The sequence below is a fragment of the Amblyomma mixtum genome, chromosome 10 (assembly GCF_055824585.1).
Source record: "Amblyomma mixtum isolate Tamu chromosome 10, ASM5582458v1, whole genome shotgun sequence".
NCBI classification, from domain to species: domain Eukaryota; kingdom Metazoa; phylum Arthropoda; class Arachnida; order Ixodida; family Ixodidae; genus Amblyomma; species Amblyomma mixtum.
The window spans coordinates 20066129-20078943 of record NC_143021.1 but is presented as its reverse complement, the minus strand read 5'-3'; the positions used below and the strand labels follow the sequence as shown (position 1 = coordinate 20078943).

At 44.7% G+C, this 12815-nt stretch overlaps 1 protein-coding gene across 1 annotated transcript in view; it reads right to left on the bottom strand.

Moving 5' to 3' along the window:
- Positions 1–4328: 4328 nt before the first annotated feature.
- LOC149325293 (sodium-coupled monocarboxylate transporter 1-like) overlaps positions 4329–12815 on the bottom strand; it is a 106144-nt gene continuing 97657 nt past the window's right edge. Inside the window, exons 11-13 of the mRNA XM_089564226.1 lie at positions 11929–12015; positions 5000–5172; positions 4329–4440 (exon numbers count right to left, since the gene is read on the bottom strand). Of these exons, the coding sequence (XP_089420352.1) occupies positions 4329–4440; positions 5000–5172; positions 11929–12015 (372 nt within the window). The remainder of the gene's footprint in view (positions 4441–4999; positions 5173–11928; positions 12016–12815) is intronic.

Sequence of the window (12815 nt, the reverse complement as noted above, 5' to 3'; positions counted from 1 at the left end):
AGATGTAATACGCAGATTCGCTGCATTTGTGCGCAAATCAAAAGTGGGGCTTATTTGTGCAATTAATCACCACCCTTGAGTGTCCTAGTTAAGGCACGAGAGCCGTTTGACCGCTGAGGCGTGCTTCATAGTATTTTGTCTGCAACCTTTCAGCTGTCATTAGTGCGGAGTACGAACCTTATCTCTTTTCTCCACATGCAGAACGCCAAGCGTTCGCCACGGTCGAACGAGGCTGCTGTTCAGGTGTGCGGTATCCGCCGCCGGATTTCTGTGCTCTCCTGCAAAGTTAACGGTGGCTTTAGCAGAGCAACAAGCCAGTGAACATCAAACTGACGAGCCGAGCTTAAATGGGGAAATATACAAAGCAGAGACTCACTATGCTGGTAATGTAGAGAAGACGAAATGGCATGAAAGCTTCCTTTGCTTACAAACCTCCCATGTTTCCTTGAAACTGAAATTAACTTGCTCCATTGCAATCGGTAGGTCTTTCGTAGAAAGTCACCCATGCAGAGCAAGCGGTTCTTTTTACAGGCACCCGTCAGGTAATAAGGCACACTTTGTCTCCACGCCGCCGAAATGTACTGCTGACAGAGAATGCTTGAGTGGCTCTGATGTGCACTCTTGTCGGATAAATTGTAACTTCCGGTGGCTCTCCCTTTTTCAAATGAAGGTGTCACCCTCCACTGCGTCTAAGCGGCCAACTAGATACTGCAGCCAGCAAAACAAGAAGAAAACCACGAAATTAAATCTCAGGTTGTTATTTTGTCACTCGGTCATTCAGCATCGTACGTTCATTGTGGAGAACTGGTGATAGTGCAGGTCAGACAGGGACAGAACAACGTCATCAATATGGGCAGGCCAGACCACTAAGATGACGACTCGTCGACGAGAATATCGCAGACGTACGGCATGCAGGCAGATTCATATAATCGTACTTTTGCGCGGTCAGCAGTGTCATAGTAAAGGACACATCGTCATCAAATGAACTGACCACTACGTTATCAAAGTGTGCTATTCGATATGCACTTAGACGGCTACTGGGTAGTGACCATCAAATATGTCTATCAAGAGTGTCAATGAAACAATATTGATGTCACAATATACTTTTTAAGAATTTTTCTTTTCCAGCATGCAGTATGTGCTCTCACGGAAAACCTCCTGAAACAAAGTAAGACATGATGTTGGGCTAGTCGGTTCATGGTTAGAGCGAAACAAAACTGCGCGAAGAAGATGGGACAAAAGAAAGGCACGAATACACACACACAAAGCGCAGACTCTTGACTGGCACGTTGACAGTGCGATGAGGTTAACATAGGTAGTTGCCGCTTGTCCCTTGTTCATAGGAAGAGTGGTAGAGCCCAGAGTAGAAGAAATGTATCGAAGTAAGACGTGATGTTGTGCTAGTCGGTTCATGGTTAGAGCGAAGCAAAACTGCGCGAAGAAGACGGGACAAAAGAAAGGCACGAATACACACACACAAAGCGCAGACTCTTGACTGGCACGTTGACAGTGCGATGAGGTTAACATAGGTAGTTGCCGCTTGTCCCTTGTTCATAGGAAGAGTGGTAGAGCCCAGAGTAGAAGAAATGTATCGAAGTAAGACATGATGTTGGGCTAGTCGGTTCATGGTTAGAGCGAAACAAAACTTCTTCGCGCAGTTTTGTTTCGCTCTAACCATGGACCGACTAGCCCAACATCATGTCTTACTTCGATACATTTCTTCTACTCTGGGCTCTACCACTCTTCCTATGAACAAGGGACAAGCGGCAACTACCTATGTTAACCTCATCGCACTGTCAACGTGCCAGTCAAGAGTCTGCGCTTTGTGTGTGTGTATTCGTGCCTTTCTTTTGTCCCATCTTCTTCGCGCAGTTTTGTTTCGCTCTAACCATGAACCGACTAGCCCAACATCATGTCTTACTTCGATACATTTCTTCTACTCTGGGCTCTACCACTCTTCCTATGAATAAGGGACAAGCGGCAACTACCTATGTTAACCTCATCGCACTGTCAACGTGCCAGTCAAGAGTCTGCGCTTTGTGTGTGTGTATTCGTGCCTTTCTTTTGTCCCGTCTTCTTCGCGCAGTTTTGTTTCGCTCTAACCATGAACCGACTAGCCCAACATCATGTCTTACCTCGATACATTTCTTCTACTCTGGGCTCTACCACTCTTCCTATGAACAAGGGACAGGCGGCAACTACCTATGTTAACCTCATCGCACTGTCAACGTGCCAGTCAAGAGTCTGCGCTTTGTGGGTGTGTATTCGTGCCTTTATTTTGTCCCGTCTTCTTCGCGCAGTTTTGTTTCGCTCTAACCATGAACCGATTAGCCCAACATCGTCTTACTTCGATACATTTCTTCTACTCTGGGCTCTACCACTCTTCCTATGAACAAGGGACAAGCGGCAACTACCTATGTTAACCTCATCGCACTGTCAACGTGCCAGTCAAGAGTCTGCGCTTTGTGTGTGTGTATTCGTGCCTTTCTTTTGTCCCGTCTTCTTCGCGCAGTTTTGTTTCGCTCTAACCATGAACCGACTAGCCCAACATCATGTCTTATGTCGATACATTTCTTCTACTCTGGGCTCTACCACTCTTCCTATGAACAAGGGACAAGCGGCAACTACCTATGTTAACCTCATCGCACTGTCAACGTGCCAGTCAAGAGTCTGCGCTTTGTGTGTGTGTATTCGTGCCTTTCTTTTGTCCCGTCTTCTTCGCGCAGTTTTGTTTCGCTCTAACCATGAACCGACTAGCCCAACATCATGTCTTACCTCGATACATTTCTTCTACTCTGGGCTCTACCACTCTTCCTATGAACAAGGGACAAGCGGCAACTACCTATGTTAACCTCATCGCACTGTCAACGTGCCAGTCAAAAGTCTGCGCTTTGTGGGTGTGTATTCGTGCCTTTATTTTGTCCCGTCTTCTTCGCGCAGTTTTGTTTCGCTCTAACCATGAACCGATTAGCCCAACATCGTCTTACTTCGATACATTTCTTCTACTCTGGGCTCTACCACTCTTCCTATGAACAAGGGACAAGCGGCAACTACCTATGTTAACCTCATCGCACTGTCAACGTGCCAGTCAAGAGTCTGCGCTTTGTGTGTGTGTATTCGTGCTTTTCTTTTGTCCCGTCTTCTTCGCGCAGTTTTGTTTCGCTCTAACCATGAACCGACTAGCCCAACATCATGTCTTACTTCGATACACATCTTCTACTCTGGGCTCTACCACTCTTCCTATGAACAAGGGACAAGCGGCAACTACCTATGTTAACCTCATCGCACTGTCAACGTGCCAGTCAAGAGTCTGCGCTTTGTGTGTGTGTATTCGTGCCTTTATTTTGTCCCGTCTTCTTCGCGCAGTTTTGTTTCGCTCTAACCATGAACCGACTAGCCCAACATCATGTCTTACTTCGATACATTTCTTCTACTCTGGGCTCTACCACTCTTCCTATGAACAAGGGACAAGCGGCAACTACCTATGTTAACCTCATCGCACTGTCAACGTGCCAGTCAAGAGTCTGCGCTTTGTGTGTGTGTATTCGTGCTTTTCTTTTGTCCCGTCTTCTTCGCGCAGTTTTGTTTCGCTCTAACCATGAACCGACTAGCCCAACATCATGTCTTACTTCGATACATTTCTTCTACTCTGGGCTCTACCACTCTTCCTATGAACAAGGGACAAGCGGCAACTACCTATGTTAACCTCATCGCACTGTCAACGTGCCAGTCAAGAGTCTGCGCTTTGTGTGTGTGTATTCGTGCTTTTCTTTTGTCCCGTCTTCTTCGCGCAGTTTTGTTTCGCTCTAACCATGAACCGACTAGCCCAACATCATGTCTTACTTCGATACACATCTTCTACTCTGGGCTCTACCACTCTTCCTATGAACAAGGGACAAGCGGCAACTACCTATGTTAACCTCATCGCACTGTCAACGTGCCAGTCAAGAGTCTGCGCTTTGTATGTGTGTATTCGTGCCTTTCTTTTGTCCCGTCTTCTTCGCGCAGTTTTGTTTCGCTCTAATCCTGAAACAAATTGTTCAACACCTTTGTCATTCCGTCACATAGAGTTGTCAATTGTGGTAAATGTAAATATAACAGTATATCTAGTGCATCTGCTTTTGCTCAGTAATAAATGGTAAGAACAGAAAAATTGAATTTGTGTAAAAAGATGGTCCTCTAGAAGAAGTGAAATAACTATGGTAGAAAAAGTACAAACGTAGAACCCAGGTCCTTGAAGTAAAAGCTTTTAGCTGGACACAACATGCAAGTCTGCAAACAGTGGAATGGTACTTTGTTTTGGATACTACAAGTGCACTACGATTATTCTACATACCAGTTGCGAAAGTAATTAGAACTGCCATTATGACTGTAGCGCAGGTGGCAAACGAGCAGCTCCAGAATGGCGATGGCAGAAAGCTGGCAGCATCATCTGTAGACCTGTTAAAAAAGAAATTGCATTGAAGTACTTCAAAAGGTAAACATGTCGTCACTGTCACTTTCCTTTTCTCACTACGACGAGACACCGAGGATGACCGTTAAACCTTAAGAGTTCATACTGAGAGTCGTTAAAACGCGTATATTGCCTGATGACACATATGCAAACGGTCGCAGTCTTGTCTCCTCCTGTCATTTAAAAATGCAGTAGCAAATTACAATAGAATTCTCAAGCTAATGGCTGTGATAAGATGCAGCGGATGGAAGGAAAGGGTAGAAAAAAAATGGAAAAGAACTACCGTCTCTACACCCTTTCATATAAGCTGAAAAGTGGTCAAAAATGTTCTGTCCAAAATCTATGCAGAAACATCCTACACAAAAATGAATATTCGCACGCCCAAAAATGATGTTCACCTGTAGCGCCAACATCAAATATAGATGACATGGGAAATTAAAAAAAAACTTACAGAGTGCATTTCGCTACTGAATATAGATGCCTAACAATGTACGAATGCTTGCCGCGGTGTTCAAATTGTCAAGATACTGTCGCATATGTTCTCACTTAGAGTGCAAATGTGTCGTGGCGTTGTCTGCAGTCAGGAAATTGGTGCTGTTTTGCGGGCAGTAGTCAAGCGTGAAGTCCATGCTTGGTGGTGGTTTAGCTCCATATTGAATTCTCAGCCCCATGAGCACTATCTGGCTGCCGAACACCAGTAAGGTTGATATTCCAGCACCCTGCGAGAAATGAAACCCAGAAACAAAGCATTACAAAAACAGTTGTAATTTCAACTTTTTAATACTGCTTGCTTATCGTTCTTGTCATATTTAACAAAAATTTACAGCATAACCGACACACTTACGGTAGGTATGCATGGATGGCGTTTCCACTACTTACACATGAAAGTTGCAATCACGCAGGTCAGCTGAAGATATACAAGTATAGCTTTTTCAGTGATTTTGTAAGTGATTCATTGTGAACTGTCGTTTATCCATTCTCCTTATGGAATATGCAGGGCCGTTCACATCTGATGTAATCGCGTAGGGGAACTTTATTGTATATCAGCGTACCAGCGGCAGCACTTGATGCTTTGGATGGCTGATTTGTGCGTAGAAACTTAGCAGTATGCACATCGTAAGTGCAAATCTTTTGTGTGGTATTTCGAAGGCAAATCATATCCCTGCTTTGTTTTTGTGTACTCTCAGGAGCGGTATGAGCAGGAACACGGGAGCGCGTGGCTGATATCCTCAACCCCTCCTTGTGGCTATGCACGGCGGCCGCTTTTCGCAGCATTGTGGAGAAGGTTTTGCTGCGTTGCCTGATTCTGAGAAATGGAAGAACGCACCTTCCATTCCGCTTTGTCTGAGAGCGGCCGCCACGTATCACTACAAATAGGGTTCGAGGCGCATGGGCACGCGCTTCCGTCTTCCTGCTCATATTGCTTGCGATAGTACACATGTTCCCTCATGCTTCAAGCCATTTATATGGGGGATGGGGGCACAGGTTGTTTCAAGTTGAAATTGTTTCCACGTGTTGCCTGGGCCAACTCTCAACTTTTTCTGATGACAAAAAAAAACACATGATTGATTGAAGCCGCAGCGAGCCTCAATGTTTTCCCCGTGTCTCCTACGTGTTGAATAAGATGAGCGTCACACTTGCGTGAGCCTATCTGGCGCTATGGTGTCTTGTTCTCGGGCTCCTGTGCTCATCTGCACCAGGACGAACCTGTACCAACTGTTTGCTGTAGCCAATAAAAGCGTGTGATAGTTGAACTAGGGAAAGTAGGTCCTATTATAGACCCCCATGGTCCCCGTAAAGACGTAGTTCATGCACGTGCAGCGGCTGGTAGTGGGCTGTAGTCGGTTGTTGAACGTCTCTGGGAACATTGCATGCTCTATGCATCCGACCAACGATTCTGGCGCACCGGCGTGGACGTTCTAACAAAAAGAACAGCAAGAACTAAGACGCAGGGCAAGAAGAAGGCATACGAGTACGCACACGTGCTGTTGCCGAATTTACAAAATTTATTTCTTGCTCATCGACGTACTTAAAGCCATATTCTCACTCGCTCCTGTATTTCCCCTTTACGATAATTGTCGTGCGTTGAAACAGGGGAGAGCAGTTTGTGTCCTCCTTCAGATGCATAGCCAGGTTATTTCCTGTGCCCATTCGCAACGTGTTGCCGCGTTCCCTCAGACGTGTATTCAGCCATTGTCCTCTCTGCCTGATGTGTACTTTCCCACAGGACAGGGAGATGACCCCCACTGCACACCTTGTGAACTTCATTTGGCAATTGGTCTTGCAGGCCTCTTCTTTTTCGCCGTCGAGATGCGGCCGCAAAGACCAGAAAGCCTATATAGTACTGACAACACCAAGTTAACACCAATTTTTTTCGGACACATTTTTCAGCCCATATGAAATTTTATGGAAGTATGGCATCAACTCAATGTTTTTTGACGCTTCTCTTGGCCTTGTGGAATTAGCTGTGATCTTCATTTTTTCCTGCCGAAGTTTCACCAACAGCTGAAGGACGGGAAACGAAAATTTTTAGCCGGACAACCTGATCTTCAAGCTCTGCCGCATAACATCCAGGCAAATTTTTTCTAGACCATTCACGACAGAGAGGTTCGCAACGCTGCTTTTAACCAATTTCGAGTGCGCATAATCATAAGGGAAAAGAGCCTTTTGAGATCATAGAGCATATTTCTAATACACGTGTCAAACAAAAACTTAAGCTTTAAGTCAAGGAACTTGCGAGAGGGTAAGTGCTTGGTAAAAACCTTGTTGCCAGAAGAAGCACTAAATACCTTTAAAATGTGGCCCGGAACAGGAATTGGCTGGTGAGCGGTTGATAAATTTAGGACAATCAAAAAATGATGAACGCATCTAAAAATCCTGATAACACGAGGGTCGTGAAGTGTTTCTTAGAGATGCAAAATTTCAAGAAATTTTGAATGGCATGAAAAAAAAACATTCTTTTCAGGGTTTTTTTCATGAAAAATTAGAAATTTTGCAAAACATGTTAAAAACAGATTTATTTGCAACAGCACAACAATCAATAATAATGCTCCGAAGTTCAGTCGAATATGCAGTTATAGATGTCATATTCTCAAACGAACTTCTTGTTCTATTGCACCGAGAAGATAAATAATGATTTGCACTCAAGGCGAATATGGAGATATAAATATTGTATTTGTGGAACGAACTTCTTGTTCCATTGCACCGACAAAGGGAACATGAAAACTGATCTATAAGTCACTCCATAACGGATTCAGAGTCACTTCCGCTGGATGCGGCACTACGCGCAGCAGCATGGATTAAGTTGTGTCCACAGTTAGGTTCGACTGCACATACACGAGCTTTCGAACGCGATCCCCTGAAAGCCTGTTCCGAATCCTTGTATGGACGTTTCCGAAACGTGACCAGTTTCGTTCGCAGCTGGCGGTTGATTATGGTATCTGCAGCAGTCGGCAAGCCAGATGAGTTAGCGGCTGGTTGGTGCAAAGGCCTTGCCACCAGGTAGATGGGGCCACGTGCTTCGCTGAGTCCCAGACCCCTGTCCTGAATCAAATTCCTGCGGATGTCCTGTACTCTGCTACGTTGGAAATCAAGAAGCTAGGCTTGTATTTGGCTAGAACCGGTTACGTGCACAGCAGCCTATGTTATTTATGTCGTGTGTGTCGCACTGTAGAATTTGCAGTCATTTCGTTCTACTTCAGCCTTGAGTTTTAAAAGCACTACCTAGTACCGGCGATGACGACTGCTCTCCAATCGTTCAACGATGCAAACTGTTATGGTTTTCAAAGCAAAAACAAAAACCTTGAACTGAAAGCAAGAAATCATAGAACCTTGAAATTGCATTGTGAAATTTTCGATGTTTCTTTCCATTTTTTGTCGCCTGAAAAAATCGAAATAAAACGTTTTTTTTCCAAAATTGCAGTGTTTTTTTCGGGCCTTCCCATCTCTAGTGTTTCCATAGCGCTGAGGCAAACTTTGACAAGAACGCGTTACACAGAACAGGCGCCACACTCGAACCAATACATATTTCTTTTTTTATAACGTAACTGACGCTGTGCTGTGCAATTGTTCACCTTAGGTACATTATGATGACCCCCAAGAAGGGCTAGAGTGAAATTCCGCACTTGTTCTGGAAGACAACAGCCCCTTTACTCTCGCTTAATTCGCGCACTGCTTCTAAAAGTTCGTCGTGGGGTACTGAATAAAAAGGTCCTGAGTGCCAACAGAGGAAGAAGCACTGGCAAAAGGAAATCCGTTGCTAAGGCTCTCCACCAAAGAGAACGAGCTCCGCACTTGAAAAGGAACTGGCGGCACAAGTGTTTTGGAGGCACGGCGCAAAAAGCTTTGCTTCAGCTTTTGCTTACATTTGCTTGCAGCGGGTGACATCATGTGTCGTCAGCTATGTACCGCTGTATTTCATGCATTTCGTTTTTTATTTTATTTTTCTATCCACCCTGCTAAGGCCTTGGGAACAAGACCCCATTGTCAATAAATAAACCGCGTTGTGCCATGAACCCTCCTTGGTCACAATGACCCTAAATAGACTTCCGGGCTTGTGGTCTTTGCAGTGAAGAAGACACTCTAAACATTTTGTCGGCATTTGCAGACTTCTTTCTCGAGCCTATCCAAATTTAACTGATTGGGGAGGCGTAGGGGTGACGCCATCGCCTTGCGAGGTGTCAAAGCTGAACATGATTAACCATCTCCCCCAACAATTCGCGCTTCAGGCGTGTACTTCATGAGTAGTTTGCAGATATTATCAGAAACAATTGCTCACCTAGCAGCAAATATTTGTCAGGCTTTACTGGCCTACGTTATGAAACATCGTATTTTCTGTGCAGCTCCTGTACATTATTGACAAAAAAAAACATTTGCGTATTATTCAATGACAAGACGTTGCTGTAAAGAGACTACATGGTACAAATATAATTTTTTTTTTGACGCAATTCAAGACAACTTTCAGTATAAACCTTTAAGGTGTTTTGTAAACAACTCCTTGCCTTGTGAATTCAGAACTTTATCTTTGGGTGAGCAGCAGCTATCAGTCCTTCCTTTCTTATATAAAAAGATACCACCCTTTTTATTGTAAAGATGAATGCTTTTCATGTCAACTATCGACTGCAGTAAATGTTTCTAAAAACAGTGAGTCGGGCAGCACGTTGTCTGTTATTTTGCCGGCGTTTCTAGCGTAGTGTCGAGTGTGGAAATAGATATTACGGATTCTGTGATCCCTCCAGCACTCATTACAGAGCTCGTACTGTTTCGATGGTACAATTTGGAAAGATTGTGGCAGTTTGAACAAAACTTCTGCATGGCCATGAATAAATTAGCGCTGTGGTTGGCAGTAGCGAAGTAAACTGCATTTCTCAAGTCCTGCAAGAACTATTTCGAACTATTTCCAAATATTTCCTGCATGAACATAGGCTTACCCAGAAGGAGATGTACGCTGCTTCAAAGAACTATGCTAATAGGCAACTACAACATAACTGAGTGCCCACAGCTTCTGACGCGGCTTGTTTACGAATCTGAGCTCAGGCGGTAAATCTCAGATGATTACTTCAGCCTCTACTGACATTGCGAGTTGCAATGAACAGAATATTTCTGAAGTTGGTGGCAAAATATCTACGAAAGGTGAAAATTCATACGATCAGAGGCCAGAAATACCCAATGAATTCCCTTAATAATTTGTTTTTGTAACGCATTATGCTGGGCTACCTGTGTGAAACAGCTCGCTATGGGTCTAGCTCTCAGCTACCCAGGCTACAAGCTGAAAATCGACGACACACATACGGTGCTTGAGCCTACAAGTGTTTGTACACGTTTCTTAACATTGTACATCCATACTAATGTGTGTACCACGTTAAACTACGTTCTCAGGGAGGTATGCAACCGATTAGGTACAGTTTTAAAACATTTGCATAAAGCCACCAGCGGAGTGACTTCCTGTAGCGTACCGTGTGCTGAACGAGCCCAGTGTTCTTTGAAGTGTGCTCTCAAAAGTCGGTCGAGTTGCGGGGGAGGAAATGGTTTTATTATTAACCGCATTATCGCAGCCATATTAAACTGACATGGGCTAACATAGTTGTGCAATATTTCATCATATGGCATGCCCTATCCTTCCTCTTTATGTTTTAGTGGGGTGGCATTATATGGCTCAAAATCACAAAGAATGCAATGTGTGATTATAATGCCTTGGAGCCGCACGGGTGAGCTCTGGTAAGCTCCGAAGATTACCGCGCCAGTTGCGGTCATGGGATGACAGGATCATACCAGCTGCTGGAAATAACACTCCTAAGCTGGGGGGTAAGCTTGGAGAAGCGTCGTGCCAACTTCAGTCCAGTAGAGAAAGAGCGCGAAAATCAAAAACGAGAAACGCGATTGCTTGCACGGGCAGGTCACAGACAGGAAAGGCGCAGAACAATGCAAGAACATGTGGGTGCAACTCGAGTTTTGAAGTTAAAAACAGCCGAACCGAGATAAACAAAGCTAAACAAGCGCAAACTTGCTAGCGCACATAATTCGCGTTTAACTTAGGTAAATCGGGAGCCAATGTTTTCGGCGGGTCACTCCTTCAATCATTTGATGATCCTTAGTAGAAACATGGTACCGGGAGGAATTTTATGCAACTTTGACAGAAACATAATTTGCTACGTTTTTAGCAGTCATATAGTTCGACAAAGGCAAATGTTTTAGGTGCTTTGGTAGTTACAAAATACTGTGCAAAGTTTGATTCCTTTGTGGCAGGTAGCGATCTCGCGCAATCAAGAATGCAGGCTTTTTGTTTGCTACAGTATTACTAGAAAAGGTTCAGGATATTGAACCTTTCACGAAAACTGGTAAGTCGAAGTGTTCGAATCTTGCTTGTTTTGTTCTAAAACGAAGTGGCACGTCGAGTTAAGCACGAATACGTGCATTTCACGCAGATCGAGAGATATTACGTTTTAGTGTACATTCACGAACACTGGTAAGACGAAGTTGAGATAAGCTGAGATAAGAAAAACCTTAATTTTTTTTTATTTTGGTTATGCCAGAGACAAAAGCGAATTGCCGACTTTGTGATTAGAATATCGATGACGAGGAAATTTTCTTGCAGTTTCGTTAAAAAAGCTATTTTGAGTAAATTAACTTCCAAGAGCGCGTTATCTTCTTCCGAATCGCCGAAAAAGGAATTTTCATGAGCTGCAATCAGCCTTGCAAACAGTTCGCTGTAAATTTGGTTTCCCTTTATTTTCTTTTTTGGAACCTTCCTTACCGTTAAACTGCAGAAATCATTATGAGCCAGACTGACAGTTTCCATTTGACCGGTACCGAGTGCACTTGCTTAGGTGACAACACCCGAAGAAAGATGAGCAGCTTATACCGTTCACTACCTCACAAGGTGTACAGAACGTTCTAGCTTAGTTGGAATGCGGCGTGTTTCGCTTTGGTATTTATTTGCGTCAGAGTTGCGGGTAATGAGAACAGTTGCTACATACCTTGCAATGCACAAACGGGAACGCAACCGCCAGCACCATCAACCCCATACATGGGCCAGCAGCAGCGCTGTGCACCATTATCGAGGCCTGCAGGGGGGGGGGGGGGAGTGAGGTGACGTTATCTTGCTGTTGAATGCATTCGCTGATAATAGGACCATCAAAGATATCCATCTCGTGATCCGTAGCTACCAGCATGCGTACAAGCACCGTTGTGCGCAGCTCGTTGCAACAAAATCATCGCTTGAAAAAATTACATTTGCTTGAATTTGTCTAACGTGCCAGCACACTTTTTCGAGGAGATGTGCTCTTGGTGAAACAAATATTTTTTCAATAGTCGATTGCAGGTAATCGCTTACATTGGACTCGAAAACTCTTCCCGGCCGCGGCGGCTGAATTTTGTTGGAGGCGAAATTCTAAAGGCTCGTGTACTGTGCGATGTCAGTGCACGTTAAAGAGCCCCAGGCAGTCGAAACCTCCGGAGCCCTTCTCTACGGCGTTCCTTATAACCTGAGTCGCTTTGGGACGTCAAACCACAATCAATCAAACCAAAACTCTATCTTACCAATGACATAACTTGGACAATCTCAACTGGCTGACAAACTTGTCCAAGCGCCGACTATTCCTTGACTGTAGAGGGATGATGTTCCGGGATCCCAAAACAGAGGCCGCAAGGATGCCATGACGCGCAAGCCTCAGCGCGTGAGGCTTGCGCGTGCAAGCACTTGCCACGCGTGGCACGTGCCGAACGGTGGGTGGGGGCTGGTTTTTGGCGGCGATGGTGTAGAACTAGGTGTAGGTAGGTGCTCAGCTATTGTAGCAGGCAGAGAGGAGAGAGAGCCGAAGCAGCTCTAGTGGGGGATCAAGTCAGGGGTGGCGAGTCTAGTGGC